The sequence below is a fragment of the Tetrahymena thermophila genome (genome assembly GCF_000189635.1).
Source record: "Tetrahymena thermophila SB210 genomic scaffold scf_8254764, whole genome shotgun sequence".
Lineage (NCBI taxonomy): Eukaryota > Ciliophora > Oligohymenophorea > Hymenostomatida > Tetrahymenidae > Tetrahymena > Tetrahymena thermophila.
Genome location: NW_002476523.1, coordinates 191,783 through 215,777, shown reverse-complemented (window position 1 = coordinate 215,777; position 23,995 = coordinate 191,783). Strand labels below are relative to the sequence as shown.

Below are 23,995 nucleotides of genomic sequence, written 5' to 3'. Positions count from 1 at the left end.
GATAGTAGTAACTATTGTAAATTATAAATATTAATAAATGAATGTTTCAGATACTTGCAAATTAATCTTAATTTATTTAATTAATAAATTAACTATCACTTTCTATTTATATCAATCAATAAACACTAATTTTGAAACTCTTTATTTATTTTAAACTTTAATCTAATTAAATTCTTATCGAATAAATAGTAGTTTGTTTTTCAACTACAATTTAGTTTTTATAAAATGATTGGTTTTTAATATAAACAATTCAATATTTCAAAATATCTTTTTGACTTAATTTATAAAATGCTTATTTATTTAAAAATAAATAAAATTTTTTAGTTAATTTATAAAATATTTTTCTAAAATATGTAAAAATAAATGTTTAATTCCCATATATTTATTTGTTCATTCATTTATATTTTTAAATGTTGTTGAAAAATTTCTAAAAATTTACATTTAATAAGAACTTTTTTGAAAAGTAGAAATCAAAAAAATAGTTAAAGGATTCTCTTTAAAGATTTAAAATATGATTTTTCTAAAAATATTTAATTCTAATTTATTTTGTTTTAAATCAATAAAAATAAGAGCTAAGTGCTTTGAAATATTCATATTTATATATATAATTTCATTAAATTTAGTCATTATATTAATTTATAATATATTTTCTGTCTTATTTGAGAAATCATTTTGTCAATTTTCAAGTAAATTTTATTTTGTATGTTTTCTAATTTCTTTTATTACTTTTGAAAATATTTTGTCTGATTAGATGTTAAATTAAATAAATTTAATATGATTTTTCTTTAAAATTATTTATCTAAATTAAATTTATTTATTTATTTATTTTTGTCAAATAAAGTATCCAAATATTCATTTTATCCAACAAATTAAAAAATTTGAAAGTGTCTACAAAATAAAATAAAACAATTATCAAAATATTCTTTTTTTCCCAGATTCAAATATGCCTAAAATATCTCTTTTTCCTATAATAAATTAAATTGTCAAATAATAAAAAAAATAAAATATATATATAAATGAGTTCCTAATAACTACTTGAAGAAAAAACTGTTGACCACTTCAAAGGACTTAGCAATATAACTAATACCCTGCATGAATTACTAAAATGTCGCCCAGACATTTCTATATTAATATCTAGATTAAATTAAGAATATTATAAAAATGACCTCTTAGCAAGACCTAATTTAGCACATACAGTCACTCAGGAAGATCTTGATTTGATATGGTCTCTATATGCTAAAGTAGTACCATATCATCTCACCTCCTTATCATATTGGTATGACAAGGCAAAAAAGCCAATGGTTTTTGAAGAATTTAAGATGTTTAGAAGAAAAATTTTAAAACTATGCTATTACCACTTATAGTTATGCCAATTTGATAAGACTTTAGATATTGATACTTCTACATTAAATATAATCTTTTAAGAATTTAAGAAAATAATGTGAAGAAAAATTTAATTAATTAAAAAAAATAATTTTTTTGCGTAGTTTATATTTTTCTATATGTCAAGTATTAATGATAATAATAATAATAATTTTATTCATTAAATTTTCTTTTTATGAAACAATATAATTTGCTTTAATATTTAAAATTTTTCCTTGAAATAAACCATGAAAATCAAGTAATTTAATAATATATTAAAATTAAATTACAAAGAAAAGTAATCAGTTAGTTAAATCAAATTCATTCATTTCTTTGATTAAATGATATTTTATATTAATTTTTAAAACTATGAATTCTAATATTATATTATTGATAAAAATAATATGTATATATAGAGAGAGATGTTAAATTAATAGTTTTATAAACATAAATTATATTTTATTTATTTATTTTAGAAATATTTTTTAAAAAGAATTATTGGGTGAATGAATGAATGCATAAATAGATAGATGGATGGATGGATGATGAATGTGAAGTTTTCTTTTGCTTGATTGCTCAAAGTGAAAGCATTTCGTTGATATATTGTCTCTTCTTTAACTTCTCTTTTTTTATTTCTTCTTCTGACCTATTGGTTTCATTAAATGCCCTTAAATTGAGTTCTTCGTCATAAAGATCTGTTAAAGAAGGAAGAATATCGAGCTTACTTTTCTTTTTGGCCATGAGAATTCTTTCAATTTTTTCATGGTTTGGAATAGCTTTTCCATTATTATGTGGCTCTTATTTATGATTAACGGGTAAGTCAGCTCCCCATTTCTTTTTGATGTAAAAATTAACTATATCTCCGTGTTTTATAATGTGCTACAAGTATTATTAATTAGAAGAAAATTGATGTTTAGGAGAAACCACATTTGTATTCAATAAGGAAACATTAGTATTCATAGTTCCAACTTAATTTTAGCTTCCTCCAGAGGTGGAATGGCCTCTTACAGTGCTTCTTGCAACTCCTTAAAATGGGTTGATTGTTCCTGCTCCTGTAGTTGCTCCTCCACCATGAGTGACTCTGCCTCTAAAGAGAGGGTTTTAATCTTCAGAAGATTGCAAAGAATTAAAATTAGATGTGATTTTTTTACTTTCCATAATTATGTTATTTTGCTATCTTGATTTATTCTTAGTTCTCATAAGTTCTCCTTGATTTAGTCCATCTTTCATAGCACCTTTAGAAGTTAATCCCTTTTTTAAATTATCATGGTTGAATGAACATGTGCATTTTAAAATCAAATCTATTAAAAGATATCAAAAATATTTACTTAAATTCTTTTTATTTCATGCTCGTGAAGATGGTTTTTTTTACTGAGAGTATTAAAATCTTTCTTCATTTTTATAATTAACTTGAATTGTGCCTCTTAAAGCTTACCTTCAAGCTATTGTCTTTCTTTTTTATGCTTTTCTTAAAGATTCGATCTCTACTTTTCAGCTCTTTCAATTTATAGTTTTTCTACTCTTTCTTGTTCCTTAGCTTCCAAATCCTTTAACTCTTTTCTGAAATCTAAAGCTTCTTCAACCCTTTCATCTAAAGAGACTAATTTTTCTTGAATCTAATACTCTTTTAGTTTCTTTTTAGGTTTAATTTTTACAAGTTCTACTGCTTTCCCAAGTTTATCTTCCAGCATATTTCTCTCTTCTACCTACTTCAGCTACAATTCTGCTCTTCTCTGTGCTTTATATTCTTCAAGTTTTCCAAACTCATCATAATAAGAATCATAGAAATCATCGAGTCTCTCTTCACCAATTTATTAATAGAGACTATAATTAATATAAAAATTGAATTAATAAAAACATTAACTTTTAATTATTTATTAAAATCTAAATACTTTGTTAAAATTAATATCAACCAAAAATATTTTTTTCTTAGAATAATATCTAATAAAATAATAAACAAACAAACGATGTTTTCTTTATTAAATACTTTCTTCAAATTGTTCTTTATATTTAATTATTCTATTTATTTCAATTTAATTAATATGAAATCTTTCAATTTAATTTATATTAAATCTATTTTTTGAATTTGTTTCATTAAAAATATTAATCAAAACACAAGAAAGCTGGAAGATATTTTATTATGATAATAAGAATAAAAGGAATTGTATTAGCCTTAAAACATTTTATGGTTTTTTAGTTTAATTTTGAATAGTTTTGTTAATATTTATTTTATAGCTGTTTTACTGATGAGAATTTTATTGAGAATGTTAATGAAACGCTTTTGATAATAGTTTGCAAAAGTAAAAATAAATAAATAAATGATTAATGAAAATATAATGATCTTTTATTTTGTAAAAGCTTCATATTTAATTTTAAATGCCAAAGCTCAACATTTAAAATATTAATCAGTAAACAAACTCTTCCTTTAAAATTGTTGATTGCTTTATTTTGTGTTGATAAAGAGTGCAAAATGAAACAAATTTTTACTTTAATTCATTATTATAAATTTGTTGTCTCAATTGATCTTAATACTCAGCAATTAAAATTTCGATTTCTCTGAGCTCCTTCATCAGAAGCTTAAACTCAGAGTATTCCTAAATCTTAAGTAAACTATTTGCAGTATGCTGCATTTTTTCCTTAAGTGTAGAGAAAACTAATATCTACTCATCTTCATTCAAAAATCCATCATTATCTGAATCGAATATATTGAGAAACTCATTAGGAGAGTTGATCTAAAATTATTCAATGATATCTTCCTTGTGTTTTTCATAGATTTACTCAATTAATTTAATACCAAGTTAGCGATTGGAAGTAAAATCGCTCTTTCTCATTGTTTTCCATAATTCCTAACTAAACTTAACAGCTCTTTATCTAAAAAGATTTCCATCATTCTTAATCTGCAATATAACTGCCCTAGGGATGTTAGAAAGTAAATTATAATTCGTAGTCGTTCCGAATTTTTTGCTTAGTCCCATAGAGGACTAGTTATTTGAAAATGTATCTACCATGACTATATTTTTCTAATGCCAATTAAATTATAATTTTAGTAGCTCTCAAATGCTTTTGCTAAATTACTTTTATATCTATTTATCTATTTATTAAACACTTATTTTATATTTTGATTGATGTACCTATATCTAACTCTACACTTTCTATTTATTGTATTAATTAATTAATTATTATCATTTGATTGATTGATTTCCTTACCCAAACAATCAAACAATAAACAACTAAATCAACTTATTTACCAAGTCAAATTTTAATAATTTTTTAGTTACAAATCAGCAAATTCATTAAAATCAAATCAAATTATGGCATATTGTTTTTTTAACATGTCTTACTTAATATGCTTCTTTTCAATTTAACATTATCAAAATTATTTAAACTAGTTTTTAAATAGCTGTTATAGTTTTTTTAAAAGTAAATCCTAGAAAAATTTGTCTTATTAATACAGTATTAAATATTAAGGTGCAATTTAAGATTTTATCAACAAAAAATTTAAATTCATTTAAAATGCAATACTAAATTTAAATTCCTTAATACTAACAAATTACTATCAAAAGTTTTGATATAAAAAGAAAAAATAAGATAAAAAATAAATAGAATTTGATTAAAAAAAAGTAAATATTAAATAAAATAATTATTTATTTCATTAAATCTTATTTTACTAAAAAATTTAAATAAAAATATTTAATTTTGTAAATAAATTCAAAGTAATTTAAAATGAATTAATCAAAAAAAAATAAATTAATTTTTAAAAATAAATAAATAAACTTAAATGTAGAAAACGATAAAAAAATGAATAAATAATTCTAATTTATAAATTTAATAATTTTATAACTTAAAAAAGGTTTTTAATTTCAATATTAAAAGTTTTGATAGATTAATTGCTAATTATTAAAATTTATTTAAAGTTAAAATCCTGCAATTTATGCTAAATTATTATTAAAAAATATTTAAATTTGTATTTTTAAAATAAAATTTATAAAAGTGTTTTTAATTTAAAAATTATTGGCATACTTTTTCTTTATTTTATAAAATCTTCTTTTGAGTAGTAATTCGCTTGAAATAACTATGTAAATACATATTTATTTATTAACTATTTTACTTGATTATTAATATTAATATCAAATAATATATTATTAAAAACGTATAATATCCATGATATATTAAGATTTAAACTGAAAAAAGCTTGCTGAATATTTTAAATTTAATTATGATTGAATTAATGTAAATATTTTGCTTTGAAATAATAAATTTTAGTATTCTTTTGAATTAATAAAAGATCAATAAAATTTGTTTCAAAAAAATTAATGTTGGAAGCTAAAAAATATAATAAATAAAGATTTTGAATAGTTTGATTTTTTATTGCTAGATAATTAATTAATTAATTAATTAATTTAAGGATAGTTTGTTAAGAAAATAAAACAAATTCTTAGAAATCGTATCTATTTTAAATTTAATAGAGTATCTATCTATCTAATTATCTATTTATCTAAATAAAGACTGAGTACTTATTTATGTATTAATTAACTAATAGAATTAATCAACATCTAAGTGATATATAAATGAATGAGTAAATAATGAAGATATTTAAGTAAAATGTATATGGAAATGGATGGAGAAGTGATTGAGACGACTTAAACTCGATGAAAACTGATTAGTACACCATAAAAAATATATAAAACAGTTTTAATAATAAGTTATTTTATAAAACAGAGTATTTTATATGGTAAAAGGTTGATGTATATTTTGTTTATATGTATTTATTGGATTAAATTATGATTAATAATTGTTTGCAAGTATGTATCAATAAATTTTCTCAGTTGGTAGAAGAAGAGAACTTGGTGACGGCCTTGGTACCTTCGGAGATGGCGTGTCTAGCGAGTTCACCGGGTAATAAGAGCTTGACAGCGGTTTAGACTTCCCTGGATGAGAGGGTTCTTCTCTTGTTGAATCTGACCAACTTAGAGGATTCTAAGGCGATTCTTTCGAAGGAGTCGTTAATGAAGGAGTTCATAATGTTCATAGCCTTCTTGGAAATACCGACATCAGGGTGGACTTGCTTTAAGACCTTGAAGATGTAGATGGCGAAGGTTTCTGATCTCTTCTTCTTGTTCTTCTTTTCGGTTGTGGGGGCCTTCTTGACCTTCTTTTCAGCAGCGGCAGCGGGAGCTTTCTTGGGAGCCATTTAAATGGATTTTTTACTTTTTTTCTTTTTAATTTATATTTTTTGATTAAATTATGATTTTTTCTGCATTATCCTTTTCTTTTTTTCTATCTCTTCCAGTTATCTGTATCTTCTATTAAAAAAGCATCTGATTGGATAATCTTCTTTTTCTGCGTTCTGATTGGATAATTTATTTTTAAATTGGATAATTTATTTATTATTTATCTATTGGGGGCTTAATTACCAAATTACACCCCAGCTTTTACTTGAATGCTCCAAGCAAACTATTCAATGTGCTCTCTCTCTTCTCAGCTTCCGCTCATTTCTCTAAACTCAATTTTTGAATTAAAAATCCTTTTTTTTCGCATTTAAAATTTTCCGCCATTTCTTTTAATTTCTCTACCAATTAATTTCTAAAAAATGAAAAGGAAAGAGAAAGCAAGCCAATTTATTTTATTGAGACAGGTTGAGTTATAAATATATTAAAAGAGTATTTATTTAAACGGCAATTATGTGTTTTATTTTTAATAGCAAAATCATAAACAGTGCTTCATAAACAATAAATAGACAGTCAATAAATAAATAAATAAATCAATCAATAAATATAAAAGCAATTTTAAAAAATAAATGAAATATTCATAAATAATAAGAAAATAATTAAATAAATAAATAAATCAAATTGTTAGAGAGTTAAAATTCGTTTAGACAGACATGCCTATATTTATTTATTTATCAATAAAAGACTAAAATTCTAATAAATTAATAACAAAATAAATATTAATTAAGTTAGAGTATTTATTTTAAAGATAAATAAAATGGACAAAACATAGTTTAATTTGAATTATTTTGATAAAATAAATAAATAGGAAAATAAGCTAAGATATTTTTATTAGTAAAAAAATAAAATGAATTTTTTTTCAATTTTTGTGAGACTAAGAAGCAAAGAGATTATACAAACAAACATATTTGAGCATTTTTATTAAATTTGCTTTAATTTTAACAAATATAGAAATGTATTAAATATTAATTAATAATCATTGGAAATAATTTATATTTTATGCTAATTTTTTATTATTTTATATTAATAAATTCATAATTTATTGAATAAATGCTTTTTTAGAGACATTGATATATTAGTTATTACAGAAACTAGCTTTATATAGATAGAATGTGTGTATTTAAGATTAATAGGTAGGCTAAAGAATGTTTATTTTAGAGATTGATTGCTAAGAATTTTTATCATTCAAATTATATTTTATTTGAAATTATTTTTAGTCAACAATCACTTTTTTTTTTAAATTATTCATTTTTTTCATAACTAAAATTTCATTTTCACATGTGCCTTTTTTATATATTTTTTACATTATTTGAAAAATTAGGGAAGCTATTAAATGATTATTCATTTATCTTAATATTTTTTCTTTTTATTTGACTAGCTTTTGCATGCTTTTTGTTATATATATAATTACTTGATTTTCCTCAGTTATTTAAGCTATCTTCATCATCAGCGTCTTATTAAAGCTATACACCATGCAGATTAAAGTCTTTAGTAAATACTCCTACGTCAACAGTTATAAAACCAGTAGTTTCTGTTTTAAATGCAAATCTTGAATCACTAGAAACTAATACATCCTTGTACACTAATTCTGGATATGAGCCAATAATTGTGTCTGAGAATTCTGGGCGAGGTCTCCAACAAGGAATACTGAGATTGTATTCGCCTGTCTAAAATGGTAATCCAATAATTCCATATCCTGCTAAACTATTTCTTCCTTATGCATCGATACCCCAAGCTTCTACTAATAATTTTGGCCAGCCTCTAATAGACTTGGTTGCATAATTTATATCAAAGGGATGTTCCAAAGGAATCACCTAATTTAGCATGCCAGTAGATTAAAATGTATCGCCTTAAGTAATACCAGCAACAACTTTCCATTCTTCACCTGTAAGAAAGTTATATTTTACATAAATAGTTTGGTAATCAAAGTGCTTAGCTCCTGCTATTTTCCCTACTATATTGACTTAAGGTCTAGGAAGATCACTCATTTAGATTTTTCTATATTCACAATGTTGTAATTTTTATAAACTGTTTCAATTTTATGAAGATTTGATGATAATCAATCCACTATTTTTGTTTTTACACAAAAAACCTTGTTTAAACTTAAATTTATTTCTATTGTATTGTATTGTAATTGGATCTATCTATTCAACTTTTAAAATTTTTTCCTTAATTTGAATATTTTTTGATATAAAGTTATTGAATAAATAATTAAAATCTAATGTCATCTAAAATATCTAAAATTTAATCCAAACAAGATTTAATAAATTTCTTTTTTTTTATGATATTTCAATTTGCATCAAAATTTTATTTCACATTTATTTTTTGTAAAAAAATAATAAATGAATGATTAAAATTAAAACAGTTGTTTATTAATAAATTTATAATAGTTATTTATATCCATCTTAAATTATTATAAATTATTTAATTATTATCATTTTTAATTAAAATTTTAAAGAGCTATCTATCTATTAACATTTATAATAAAATTAAAAAGTATTTTGATTTAAACTAAACTTAAAAATGTTTAAAAAACATTATAAATGCATGTTTCTTAGTATTAACAAAGAGGAATTAAGAAAATGGTTGGATTTTAATTTTATTATTCAAAAATATCTGAAAAATAAAATGATAGTAACTATATCATTTAAAATAAAATATAGTAATTATAAACCTTAATAATAAAGTTTTTGTTTTTAAAATGAGCCATTTATTTTTATTTTTTAACTTATTAATAAAAACTTGGTCTTTCTTTCTTTATTATTATTTTTTAAGTTAATAAATAAATGTTAATTTTAAATATATTGAAATAATTTAGAAATATTTGACAAAATTTTTGAAAGTTTTATGAAAAATAAATAAATAAATACATTTACTTTTTTATTTATTTTATAGTTAATTTATAATATTTATTATATCAATTTTTTTATTTACATAATTTTTATTTTCAAAATCAAGTATTTACTTTGCTTTTGGTTAGTTAGTTAGTATGTATGTATTATGAGTTTATTTTAATTTAATTAATATTGAAAGATTATTATTTATTTGTTTATTTTATTTTGTAAAAATTATTAAAATTTGAAAATAAGATTTTGTTTTGAAAATTAAAACTTTTTTGGCCACTCTATTTATTAATTAATTAATAATCAATTAATTAGTTAACACTAATATAAGCTTTAATAAGCATAATCGAATCATATATCAAAAATACTTGTATTTGAGGTCAATTATATTCTAAATTCATACCCCACTAAAGCCTCATTTCTGACTATTTAGATAGCTTAATTTACTTTTTAAGATTAATTCTACTCAATCTCCTTTCACTCTTTCTGTTAAATTATAATCTTCTTCGACTTTACAGGTCTGGATGGTTTTTGAAATCCATTTCATTTTAATGCACTAACTCATTAAAGCTAATCCTTTCTCTGAAATCTTGCAGATTATTTTTCTAACCATCATTTTTATCTTATTTTTATGTATTATCCTTAATAAGAGTTTTCTCAGAGGAATCATCTCCATTCTATCCTTCATCTTCTGTGAATTCGGTAAGATTATTTTTAATTAATTTATGTCTTCTTATTTTGCTAACATTACCTAATATTAAAAATGCCATTTAAAGAATGTTTTCATTTAAATTTATTAATATATAAATAAATAAATTACTTTGGTCTTTATAACGAGAGCAGAGTATCTCTATTTTATTAACATTAAAAAGATTGCTTAATGCTACTGTATTGTAAATCTACTTGCTTTCTTGGTCTATACTGTTAGGAAGATCAACATCTATATCAGAAAGATCTAAGTCATGATTTTAAATAAGCAAATCAACTTCTTCATTATTAGCTTCAAAATCTTCATCAAACTTTCTCTATAAATGAAGAGTTTTTGTTAATTTTTTCTTGCTTATAGTAGATTTTTTATCAATAATTTTCTGAGACCCATCTTTTGTCTTTTTTTAAGATTTAGGTGTGGCATCGTGAGTACTTTTATTTTTTTATTTTTGCTGTTGCTAATTGGTAATAATAATCACTTAATTTTGCTCTTATTTTTAAATTTAGTTAGCTTATTCTTCTTCTTCATCACTTATTTAAAATTATTATTTTTCCTTTCTATTTTATCCTGAATAAACATTAAAAAATTAGGGTGACCTTTATCTTGTATTTGGAGGAGAGCTCTAATTTTTATCTAGCATTTTAAATGCAACATCATTATTGAATATAGACTTTCTTTTTTCTTCATTTAATATTTTTTACCTGGTATCTCTTAATCTTTCAGTGGCTATTAAAAAAACAGAAATGATTGAATGATAAACTAAAAATATTTATTTACCTTATTTCATAATATACTCTTTGAATTCAGGGAAATACTAAAATATTGGTTGGATATCAGATTTTTTTATTGAATAGACATGCACAACAGTATTAGCTATGACAGAAGCTATCCTCTTGTAATTTTCAGTAAAAAGAGATATTTCTCCAAAGAAATGCCCTGGATTTATGACTTTGAGAGTTTGAAATTCGTTTTCTGAGACTATTTAGACTTTTCCTGAAATCAAAAAGAACATTCTGTTTCCAAACTCATCTTTTCTGATTATGTAATCTCCCTCTAAAAAAATCTCTTGTTTGAGAAGAGGAGATATTTGCCTTACTAGGTAAGAATTATTTAAATCCTTAAACACTTTAAATTGATTTAAATTTTGTTTAGCCTGATTGTACAAGATATTGTTATACTAAATTATATTTTAAAAAACAAAATATTCAATTTATATTTCTTTAATAAATAAATATTAATTTTTACATACAAATTTAATTAATTAATAAATAAATAAATCAATACATAAGTAAATAAATAAATGAATTACCATAGTAGTAGGTATCATGCCTTTTATCTTTGTAATTTCGTCTATATCATTCATATTAGTTTCTGTTAGATATGTGAAATACATATCAACTCTCTATCTAAGACCTTTAGGCATGTTGCTGCTTTCTATTAAGTTATAGATTTTCCTGATTTTAAAAGAAAAAAGTTTTGATTAAATATTTTGATTAATTAATTAATTTACTCCATAGTTATGTAAAGATCATGCATTTTTAAATCTAAACTCATTTGCTGATTTAGTTAAAGCCCTATTATTGCTGCAAAAAGTGTGTAGCCAGTTAATACCATCATTATGAAAGTTCCTCTTTCCAAGTCGTTTGTTATGACCATTTAAGGATAGCCTGTAGATTAAACTGTGTTTAGAACAAAGAAGGCACAATATAAATATTAAATATATAACGATTCTTATTATAAGCTAAAACGCATCATCCATGTATCATTTGTATATTCCTGTCCTAACTGATTTACCCATGACCAGAGACAAGTTATAAGATTAACTATGCTCATGAAAAAGTAGACTTGTTTGATAATGTTGAAAGCTTTTGAGAAGCTACGAAGTGAAGAGTGCAATTTATTAAACTTATAAAAAAGGTACTTGAAATTAAGAAGAGAATTCAAGCGAAAGATATCTAATATCACCTACACAACGTAATGACTTGAATTACTAATCAAATTTTAGTTCTTAATTATAAATATAATCAAGTTAAGAGGTAGAATCGTAACAGCATCATAAATATGTTTATATTACTAAACGTATAATTAATTTATATATTTTTAGTCAGCATGTATCGAGCCATTTAGATAAGGAGGGGTTTTCAACTGCATAATGATATGTGACAGTTAACAAAAGATATAAATGACTTCTATCAAAATAACTACATTGATATTGCAACAATGCATAAATCCAATAGTAATTGGTACGTAAAGTAAATAAATTGAAACAAATGTAATATAAATGTAGTCAAGGTTCTACTTCAAATCACCTGCTGGATGCAAAAATATTTTTATATTCCTATTTGATTCTTTTAATAATCTCCATACATTTTTTAAATTTGCTAATACTAAGAATATCTCATCATCTGGATATTTATCAAAGCTCTATTTTAATTAAAATCATTTATGTATAAATTAATAAATTACATATCAACCATAATTAGAATGGCAAATAAATTAATAAATAAAAAATAATTTATCAGAGTTATTTATCATATAAATCAATAAAATTGATAAAGTAAATAAATTAAAAAATAATTAAATAAATAATAACTAATAAAATAAATAAATCAATAAAAATAAGCCAATATTATATAAAATAATGAATAAAATAAATTTATTGATGAAAAATTATTTTATCAAAAAAAATATAATTAAAAATAATAAAATAAAAAAAATTTATACAAATTATTTTGGATCAGTAAAGAAGATTTCTTGAGGATTCTGTTCGCCAATGGGTAAATTCAAAACTTATGATCTTTATAGCTTTTTGGATTTGACTATGATGAGGTTATTATTTAATTAGCTTTATATGTTATTCATGATATTATTATTTTAGTGCTGTAATCTACTGTTTACAGTGTGTTCTTATTATTCTATTTTTTAATCCATTTTTTACTGTATGAAATCTAAAAATTGTTACTGCTTTTGAGTCTAGATTTATTTTTAACCTTCAGAGGTTGGAGAGTTTAATATCAAGCTATTAAAATTTATTTTCGGGACAACTTGATTTATCTTTGTTTTTGTCTGGCCTCTATTGCTTGAAGTACCTTTTTCTTAGTTAACTGTTAGATTATGGCTTTTATGAGATTCAAACTATAAATTTTCAGGACTTTTAGTCTCAGTTTGCTATATATTGCTCGAATGACTGCTTAATTCTCCTTAGCTTTCAGACTAGCTTATAGAATTAGATTCTTCATATTGTTAAAATTGTATTTTTAGGTTTTTGTACTCTTTTAAGAGTTCTTCTGTTATTTCATATGGCTCTGCTGCATTTTTAAAATTCATTGCTTTTTATTTATATTTATCCTTTGGAGTGGCATTCTTCACTTTAGCACCTAAAGCTCTTTTTTTCAAATCAAAAATTTATGGCTTGTTGAAAAATTTTAAACACTTCATCTATAACAAATATCTTTCGTTTTATATTTCTTGCAATTTTTAAAACCATTCTGGAAAAGCTTAGCAAATTATCTCAAAATCTTAAAAACACAACTTTCCTACTTTGCATATTTTACTATTTTAAAAAATTGATTGATTTTACACAATACTATGAAGTAAATAAGTAAGTTAATTTTTTTGATTAAAAATTATTTACGATGCTTTGATGTAAGCTGGCTGCTTGATTCTTCTAAGATTGCTATTTAAGACTCCTCCGAAAAAATCTCCTGTGTTGAGTTAAAGCATTTTAAACAGTTCAAAGTTATAGCATTCAACTTATCCTTCTAAAATGATAAATACATCCTTGCATACTTCTCCAGCCACAACTATTACCTCATTTGGCATGAATATTTCGAATGTCAAGAATCTTAAAACAGACAGTTTTATCTATTCATTTCTCCATTTATGTCCGATATTAAAGAATATTGAGTATTTTATAAGCTTTGGATACATATACTCTATTATATCTGCTCTTAAATCTACCGGAAATTCTTTTAAAAATTTATTTTCGTCAATACCAAGCATTGTTTCCCAAATATAACTAAAATAAATCTTTAAAAACAAATATTTTCATAAAAAGGTTGATAAAAAAATTTAATTTTTATAATTAATTTTATAAACTAAAAACTTAAATTTAAAATTGTTAAACAAAAAAAAAGAAAAAATGTTGGTTTTGTTTATCTCAAGAATATTCTTTAAGCTTTTTAATTAAAATTAATCATTTTTGTAAAGAAAATTTTATCTTATTTAAATGAAATTTTATAATTTGATAAAAATGATTTATCTGATTACTACTAAATGTTTGTTAAGATTCATTGCTATTTTATTTATATTTTAGAAACGTAGATGAGAAATTTAAATTATACCTCTACAAGTGGCTTAAATTGCTTTAGTCCCATCTTCTTAATAAAGGCTACAACTAATTTGTATCTCATTAGAAAATCTCTTCTTAAAGATGAAGATATTATTTTGATAAGAGAAGAAATATTTGCAAAGAAGCTAATTGAAAATAAAATAGTGCAAAGAAAGACTATGCAAGAATAAATTTCTTCTCTAGTGTTGACAGCTGAAGAATCTCCTGTAGTTGTATGTGTCATAATTTAAAATGCCCAACTTAATGCATTCAAATAGAGAGAAAAGTCAGATATTGTAATGTTTGGTAGTTCCTTTTAGTTAATTTGTGTAGTAGAAATTCTTTTAAACCAGCACTGATTCCAATCTGACTCCTGCTTGCCAATTACAACCTATTAAAAAGTAAATGTTAATCAGTAAATAGAAATTTTTCTTAATTGTTAAATGTAAATATTTTGATTTTTGTTACCCAAATGCAAGCGTTCAAGTGATTTAAAAAAGCTATTATCATAAACTTATTTATAATCTCTATGTAGATCTGCTAATTCTAGTCGTAGTAGCGGATGGAATAATAAATATTGTAAATGCAAACTACTCTATTAAGAGAAAGTATTATCAGAAATATGTCATTTCTATGCTAATCTATTTGTGCAAGGTCAAAAATCAAACAAAACGGAATCGCTATAATCAGATTTATAAGAAATTTATGCTAATAAACTTTTTTCATAGCTGTATATTAATCGTAAATATCAATAAACTTTCCTTTCATTCTTTTCTTCTTCATTTTTTGAAGTTCTTTATTTTAAAAAATTAATAAAATTTCATAAAATTTTTTTGTTTAAACTGTTTTTTTTTTAAATAGTTGAAATTTTTTTATTTTCTTTGAAAAGCTTTCAATAAAAAATAAGATTTTTATATTTTTTATTTAAAATTTTAACTATAATGAGAAGAAATTTAATGAATTAGCTTCTATTTCTTTCTAGATTTTTATTTTCGTTTAATTTTTAAAAAATAAAAAGAAGAAGAAGAAGAAGAAGAAAATTAATATGCCTAATTTTCATTTCTTCATGCAAATTAATATGAAGATTTTTTCAATAATTATGTGAAAAACAAATTTCTTTCAAAAACTATTAAAATTTATTTATTGTTTTTTTTTAAAGGTAAAAAAATTTAAATAAATACTTAAGGAGTTTCTTCTATATTCTTGGATAGTGAAGGTTATAAGGATTATTGTGCTTAGAACTTCAATTATCAGAAGCGCTACATTGTGTCTAAATGAGAAATCCTACTCAAAAGCTATGTTAAGAGGGATGATAATACAACTATAAATTGATACTATAATCATGATTAGAGAATGTCTTTTGAAAATTAGAAAATGATTTGGCTTGAAGGTACTTAAGTTTTTCGCAGCTATTGAGGAATAAAGTATCAATGAAGATGTTTTAAAATTCAGATCTGATTTTCTTATTTAAAATCCTTTTTGTTCTTCATCACCTTTAATACTGGATAGTGAAGATGATTCATTTGAGTCTGGTAACTCTTCTTCTAATACTTTATCTTATTTATCATATTCTGATTACACTTTTTATGATTAGAAAAATGTATTTTTTTGATTTTCTTTGATGAATGACTGCTAAATTTATGAAGAATGCTAGGAGCTTTCTTGGTTAAACCCTAGGACTAAATTTTCTGCAGATTGGCTTTTTCTCTTGTTAAATAATATCTTGTTTTTGTTTTGGAAAGAGCTTTTCTAAAATATTAAAGCAGAATCTATAGCACTCTTGTCATTATTTAAACTCGGTTCCATAGTTCTTGCTTATTTAAATATGTTTTCTAGCTAATTTTCATGATTTTCAAGTGTAAAAGAATTATAATTTTTAGTAAACTGTTACAAATTAGGATCTTCTTCTGATTTTTTGTCTGAGTTTCTATCTAAGCTGCGTTATGCAGACAAAAATATATTTATTTTATAGTCATCTTTTTTCTTTTGCTCATTATTTGATGGCTGAATCTGATCTTATTAGGATATTGATAGTGCTTTATTTTTATTATCATCCAATTTAAAATTATATTCATCATTTTCTGCAAACATTATTCCTTTTTCTTCTTATTTGTTAATAGGAGAATTATTAAAGATGCTTTATTTATCTAATTTATTGTCTTCATCATTTAAACCTGATATTTTTGATAAGATGTTAGGCATGCTTTACTTCTTGCTTTCTTTTTCTAATACATTTTCAGTAAAATTTTCTTCATTTTCATCTTAGTTATTTAACTTTTAGTTTCCTTTAAGTAAAAATAAATTTTCAAACAAAGATTTTTATTCTTCTCCATTATTTTGATATTAATTGATCGATTAAATATTTGTATTTGAACTGATAGTCCAGTCCTCCTTCTTAATCTAATCGCTGTGATCGTCTTTTTATTAATACATTTTGTTGTTTTTAAAATTAGTTTCATCAATATCAATCAAATCTATAATATTAGTAGACTGAGCTCCTCCGTTATTCAATTACTTAAAAGGATTCCCTTAACTATCTTTTTAGGTAAGGCTATTATTGTCTTCTTAAAAAAGCTGTTTCACCTCATTATAAGTAGTTACCTAGCTTTTTTATTTCTTTTTCCTCTTTAAAGTGATGTTTTCTCCGAAATTCTTGTTGAAATTAGCCATATTAAAATCATCTTCATTGTTATTTTCGATTAAAGGTTAAGTTTTCATTTTCGGTTATTGAATAAAAGTGTTTTTCTTTGACTGTTTTCTTATGTAAAGTAAAAAATCTTTCTTAGCTTTATTAACCTATTCCAGCTATTAAGTTTAATTATTTAATTGTTGCTAGATTTCATTTTGATGATTTTCTTCTTGACCTTATTATTCTTTATTTGTTATCATTAAAATATCCTATTCAAGTTAATAATTGGTTTCTTCCTATGCTGTTCTTATGTTTTTATTATTTTTATTGAATATATTATCTTCAACAGATTCTATTTAAAAATCAAATTAATTTATATTGACCTTCGTATTATATATCTAAGGGCCTAACAAGTTTTTTGTTGGATTAAAAACTAATTTATGCTATGAATTGAGGTTCTTTTACTAAGAAGTTACATTATTTTCATTAGTAAAAAGATTTGTCTCATTTTATAATTAATCATGTAGAATCTTTGTTTGGTTCGTATCAACATTTTATTTCAACAGTAAATAATCACTTCTCTATTCTTATATTGGCTTTATTAAAGTGCTTTCCTTTAAATGATCAGGATTTGTTTTAAAATTATCATCTGCAATATTCTCCTCTTCTTCCTCCTGATGATTTTGATTATCCTTATTAACTTTTATACTTTTATTAGATTTTTTCTGCATTTTCTATTTATTTTTTAATTTCCTCTAATCAGCTAGTTGCTAGATGATCTAGTATATTTCTGGGTATATGCTGCACACAAACTTGAAGTCTTTAATATCCAAGCTTGCCAAATGGAGGTTGGATTTTGCTATAACCGAGGCTCCTCTAACATTTATCTTTAAATCAAGAATAGCCATCTCTCCGAAGTAATCACCTTCTTTTAATTCAGCTAAAATTACAGGAGGCTTCAAATAAAATTCATCTTCTATCATCACAGTAGCTTATCCCTCAATAATAAAATACATATCTGTAGCTATTTCTCCTTTTTTGAAGACATGCTCATCTTTAGGAATAATTTTTTACTTCATCATCTTCATTAATGAAAGTACAACGCCTTTGTCTTTAGCTTAATTCGTTTAAATCTTTTAAAGCACGCTAAATTTAAATAAAAAATTTTTATTTTGTTTTTTTATCAAAGTTAAATAAAATTTTTTAAAATTTATCTTGTATTGAATTTCATTCTCATTAAATATCAAATTTATTTCATTAAAATTTTGATTTTAAATAAATAAATTAATAACTCTTTCAATGAAATTAATATGTGCATAAAATGTTTTTTCTCATTAAAATCAAAGTAATCATTTTAATTAATAATTATTTGGATAATTTATTTGAATTTTAATAAAAAAGTATTTATTTCATTTATAACTTGTCTTAAATTCATTGATCTCACAGAAAAAAATCTAAAATAATCTTAATTTAATATTCTGATATTTTCATTCAAATTTGAAATATTCAGCGAAATCTAAATAAATATCTAAAAGAAAGAAAGAAAATAATATATATTTAACAGATGATGAAATTCAAATATTTATTTAAATTGGAGTTTGTTTTGAAATTTTTTAGAAAAATAAAATCAGAGAGAGCATATGAATATTATTTAAATATTTTAATTTATTATTTCATTTATGATTTATGAGGGAATATTTTCAAAAACATTTTCTAAAACAATTGTTTAGAAAATAAAATTTTTATTTTTTGTAATTTAAAATGAACAATTTTGATAAAAAAAATGTAAAGAAATGAAAAAAATCAATAAATACTTCTAAAATAGCTAGAGAATGATTTCATTCTAAACTGTGTTTGGTAACTCAGATAAGATTTCTTCATCATTTATTCCTTTAAATTTCATATTTTGGAAGTCATAAAATTTGTATATCCTGTTGCTTATGCTGTGAGGGAATTTCTTGAAATGAAGAAAAACTCTGATTGATTCCATTTTTGACTTCGTTTCGTTGGAGAGCGTTTTATCCATTTTTTCAGAATTGAGTGCCTGAGCTATAAAAAAAATAGTAATAATCCTAGAGCAGAGTACGACTAAGCTTTATACAATTCTTTCTCCAAGTGACATAGCTTGGACGGTGCCAAAGCAACCTTAGGATGTTAAGTTGAATGAATAGTATAAAAATTCAATGTAAATAGCCCATATGTCCTATTAAATAAATGAAGTAATTTATTGATTTTACAGTGTAAAAATGATAATTAATTTTTTTATTTACTTCTTTGAAAAGAGGGACTCTTGAAGGTATAGCTTATGAGTCAAAGTTAGTAAATAAATTATTAGTTACTGAACCAAGCTCATTAATTGCGATGATATAAAAAATGCAAGCAAAAATGTGATTGACATACGCAATAATAATAAAAAACTTAAAAAATAAATAGGCTTTATTCCATTATAAACGATTGTGCAGTAGATTATACAGATTAAACAATCTATAGACTCTGGTAAGTCTAAGCAACCTTGTCACTCTGCACAATATAGGATTAACATTAAGCAAAGAGAGCATGATATCTATTGGAATCGTTGAGAGAATGTCAACTATAAAGGTAGTTTTTTTGAAGTAATTATCAACTGCTTTGTTATAATTAAAGTTATTTTCTTAGGTTTTAGTTTATTTAGAATTTATTTCTACGCTTGATTAAGCTATTGAATTCAAAGCTGATTTATTTTGATTTGACGCCTTAAGTTAACTTTGATTTTAGTCAACGAATTAAGAATTGACATCGTTTGAATTTAATTTAGAAGCTGGCTAGTAGCTATTTTATTAACTCTTTTCTTTCTCTTTCTGAGAAGTGTAAGCACAAAAAATAATGTCCAAAAAATAAATAATGAAATTAAAATATTCTAAAGTTAGAAATCCCCCTTCAAAATCTATTGAAAAGGCTATTGAAAGAGGTACAAATACCAGATTGTAGACAAGCACAAAAGTTATTATACCTTTCCAAATGCTATTCAAGTTATTTAATTTTTTATAATCACATAAACGCTTAGAAGAAGCTTGTGTGTTTTAATTATTTTTGAATGCCTAAGACCTGCGCAAGAAATTCTAATAGAGTTTTAATTTCAATGAGTTAAAATAGCTAGACTTATCTTTATTTGTAATGATGCTTTTATTTAAGTTATTATTGTTATTGTTAGTAATATTATTATTGTTGTTATTATTTAAAGGATCGGAGTTTTATATTGAGACATTGTTATTGTTTGGAGTGTTTTCTCCATGTTTATTACTATTTTCATGAATTGACATGTCTGCAATTTATTACTTGTTATCTTCATCGTTGTTCGCTCTTGGGCTGTTGCTGATCATTACAGCTTTATTTTTATTTTTTTTAGAGCTATCGTTGTACATGCTTAAGTTGCTCATGAATACGTTATAAGCAGACATTTAAAAGTTATCATCTTTTTTTTAATCTACAAATTCTACTTTTTCAATGATTTTATCTTAAGGTAAATCAGAAGCTTTAGTTGTTAGCAATCTCTGCTTACTAACTTTAATTAAGTGGTTCTTTTAGTCAGGAAATTGCTGCATAATTAAATCGAAATGTTCCTTTTTAAGGCACATGAAGATGCAATTTTCAATAGCTTGCACTATACATGTTCTTTTGCCTGTAATTAACAAACCAATCTCTCCAAAATATGACCCTTCTTCTTAAATTGCAATTACTCTTGAATGGCATTCAGTTATTATTTAAACTTTTCCCTTCTTAATGAAATACATCTCATTTGCTATTTCTCCATACCAAATAACTATGTCGCCCTTCATGCAAATTTTTGGATAAAGGTACTTCATTGTCTCAAGTATAAAGTCAGGTGAGCCCAAATTAAGAAGTTTAACATTCCTAATAAGATCCTAATTTAAATGCAATTTTAATTCTACCTAAAGGCTCATAGGAAGTTAAATTATATCCAGTTAGTTTTTATCTATTAAAAAATAAAGAAAATATTTTGTCAAATTAAATAAATAAATACTGCTGTAAAATTTATTAAAAATCAAATTAAATTTAATAAAAATTGTAAATTAAAATCTTATTTAAAATAGGTTTTTTAGTAAAGAATCTGTTTTGTTTGCAAATGACTTAAAAGCAAACAAATTAAATTAAATATTTTATTTGCTATTAGAAATTATTTATTTATCTTCAATTTTAAATGAAAATTAATTATATTTTCTCTCTGAAATTTTTTATTTGATGAAGTTGGATTAGATAGCATAATTTTAAGCTAAAATATTTAAGAAAGATTATTTATTCTATTTCTTAAAGCAAGTAAGTAGTTCAGTGAAACTATTTCTATTTATCAGATGAATTATTAAATTCATGATAAATTGTTTTTATTACTAATAAATTGAATTTTAAGATCTAAATAATTCTAAAACTAGATAAAATAAATAATTTAAAAAATAAAGAATAAGTAAGTGAATTTACAATCATTTTTACTCTATAGGATATGGTTAAAATAATTATTAATATTCTTAAAAATCATGCCTCTAAGATTTTTATATCTACAAAACTTTCTTGTTTTCTCTTAGCTTGTTCTATTTTTTATATTTTAAAGACAATTAATTAATTCATTTTTAATATTTCAAATAGACAGACAGACAGAGCTGATAAATAAAAAAAAAAATATTATGTCTAAAAATAATAAAAAACTAATTTTTTTGGTAATATTTTCATAAAATTTATCAGATTGAATAATTAGATTAAAATGGCTATATATAATTATATATATATTTTGCATAGGATACTAAATTACTCTAAAAATTCATCATTTTTGGCTTTAAAATGCTAATAAAGAATAACTAACTGCAGTATTTTTAACTGCTCTAAAAAATTTTTTGAAAAATAAAGGTTAATTGCCAACCACTCCTTATTTAAATTTTTAATATTTAATATAAAGCTGAATTATTTAATTAATTTTAGAGAAATCGTCTATCTATTATTAATCATTCATTGATTGATTGACATTTTATGCATTTAATAAATGTGATAGGATTTTAAAAACACTTAATTAAATTTGGGATTAAAGTAGACTTTTAAATAACCGATTAATTAATAAATTACCTCTATTTATAATCTTAGAAATTAGAATAGTAAAGCAAAGTATCAAAATTAGCATAGATTGCTCCTAAGATAAAAGTTCCAACTCCCATCATTAAGACTGATAATAAAATCTCCATTTTAGTTCCAGGAACGACATCGTTTGTAGAGTTTCCACTCATGACTTCAATAGCCCATTAGAGTGATAAAATGTACCTATTGAAAATGTCATAATCTCCTGACTAATCTAAATCTTCAAAATAATAACCAGACTAAGCTTATGTGTTTTTTTCTATTTTGTTTATAAAAGTCCAAGAGCAGGCTACGTAGTGAATCAGTAAGAAAAACATCAAACAAGTTTTTATGAATTTTATATAAATTATTTTTCGAAATTACGTATAAATAAAAACGAATTCCAGCTTCTAAAAGAAGTTCCATAAATCTAAGAGCTTGATAATATTAATTCCAAAAATATAACTTAAATAATCTTCAAGCTATATATTATTTTCATTTATAAACTTAGTGTTATTCATAATTATTTTTAAAATTGTTGCTTGCGGAATAGCAGATATGATGTATAATACATTAAAAAGGGTTTGCACAGTCACTTCGTTTAATATGAAATTCATAAAAAAGAATTTATTTTTTCTTGCATACTTCGAGAATATTATCCTAAGAATAATATCAACTATAATAAATATTTCTATGACTATTTCAATCGATAAATATGGTCCACTTGGATACCCCAAATTACTCATCCAAAATACAGAAGATAGCAGCGTATAAATATGAAAGCAGTTAATTAACAGAGACCAATAAAAAGAAAAGGTTTTAAAATAATTTAATATATTTTTTGTACTCTTCCTTTCAATTTACAGTTAGCTATAATCATCTATTTATACAAAAAAAAATATATTTCTTTGTCATCATTTGCTTTTACTAAATATAACTATTGATTCTTAAATCAAACTCTAAATGCTTAAAATTTTCTTAACTATTTTTAAAAAATCTACCTAAACCACTAAATTAACTGTCAGGATTAACATCTTGAAGTAGCGAAAGCCTTCTCTTTTTTGTTCTCTATAACTTTTAGTCTTTCCTTTACCTAGTTTTCTTGTTGTAGTTGTAATTAAAAATCTCTATCATAGGATTTAATTAAACTAAAAATCAATAAATAATCTCTTAATTAATATTTATAAGTCTTTACATATCAATGACTAAAGTGTTTGTTTACTTTTACATTCATTTAATAACAAACAAATTTTTAAGTATTTCAATCCATTACAAATAAAGCAACGAATTTCTTCTATCATTTATATAATTTGTATTTTAAGTATTACTTTTAGTACTCTCTAGTTACTAAGAAGCCAACAATTAGCCAAAAAAAATATACATACATGTATATCAAAAATTTCCAATTAGATTAAATCATTTATATCTTTATAAATATTATTAATATAATTAATTACTCATCAAGTAGATAGAGATGAATTACAAATTTTATTCTATGAATAAATTGATACTTTCTATAGAATTTTTTAATTTAAACGTATTTAAAAAGTTAAAGTAGTTAAATAATAAGATTAACTTTAATGCTAAAACAAATTTACTCAATAAATGAAATTTATTAACGCTTAATAAGGAATTATTATCTATTTATCTATTTATCTATCTCTTTTAAAACAAATAATCAATTTTATTTTGATTTTAAAAAGCTAAAATTATTTTATATTTGAAAGAAATATTTTATATTTAACAGTAATTTTATCATAATAAAAATAGGATTTTTTCATTCAATTTATTATTATT

General features: G+C 22.9%; 5 protein-coding genes across 5 annotated transcripts; 1 reads left to right on the top strand and 4 right to left on the bottom strand. All coding sequences in view use genetic code 6, as the record gives it.

Annotated features, from left to right (window-relative positions):
• Positions 1-1,016: 1,016 nt before the first annotated feature.
• On the top strand, positions 1,017-1,445 carry TTHERM_00633380 (hypothetical protein; the record flags this gene model as incomplete). Its single annotated transcript, XM_001010076.1, has 1 exon — positions 1,017-1,445. The coding sequence occupies one exon, from the start codon at positions 1,017-1,019 to the stop codon at positions 1,443-1,445; it is 429 nt and encodes a 142-aa protein (XP_001010076.1).
• Positions 1,446-1,938: 493 nt separating this feature from the next.
• TTHERM_00633370 (hypothetical protein) lies at positions 1,939-4,370 on the bottom strand (the record flags this gene model as incomplete). The annotated part of the gene is made up of 3 exons (XM_001010075.3): positions 1,939-2,613; positions 2,691-3,186; positions 3,850-4,370. 3 exons carry the CDS (start codon positions 4,368-4,370, stop codon positions 1,939-1,941), a joined length of 1,692 nt encoding a protein of 563 aa, XP_001010075.3.
• Positions 4,371-6,184: 1,814 nt separating this feature from the next.
• Positions 6,185-6,553, bottom strand: TTHERM_00633360 (histone H2B.1; the record flags this gene model as incomplete). Its single annotated transcript, XM_001010074.3, has 1 exon — positions 6,185-6,553. One exon carries the CDS (start codon positions 6,551-6,553, stop codon positions 6,185-6,187), a length of 369 nt encoding a protein of 122 aa, XP_001010074.1.
• A 1,458-nt stretch (positions 6,554-8,011) lies between these two features.
• Positions 8,012-8,578, bottom strand: TTHERM_00633350 (ciliary basal body-associated B9 protein; the record flags this gene model as incomplete). Its single annotated transcript, XM_001010073.3, has 1 exon — positions 8,012-8,578. One exon carries the CDS (start codon positions 8,576-8,578, stop codon positions 8,012-8,014), a length of 567 nt encoding a protein of 188 aa, XP_001010073.1.
• A 1,235-nt stretch (positions 8,579-9,813) lies between these two features.
• TTHERM_00633340 (cation channel family protein) lies at positions 9,814-23,332 on the bottom strand (the record flags this gene model as incomplete). The annotated part of the gene is made up of 15 exons (XM_001010072.2): positions 9,814-10,184; positions 10,254-10,868; positions 10,920-11,319; positions 11,452-11,596; positions 11,653-12,566; positions 12,867-13,695; positions 13,777-14,171; positions 14,486-14,863; positions 14,941-15,266; positions 15,654-18,247; positions 18,916-19,304; positions 19,372-21,074; positions 21,575-21,684; positions 22,211-23,078; positions 23,200-23,332. 15 exons carry the CDS (start codon positions 23,330-23,332, stop codon positions 9,814-9,816), a joined length of 10,170 nt encoding a protein of 3,389 aa, XP_001010072.2.
• Positions 23,333-23,995: the final 663 nt, after the last annotated feature.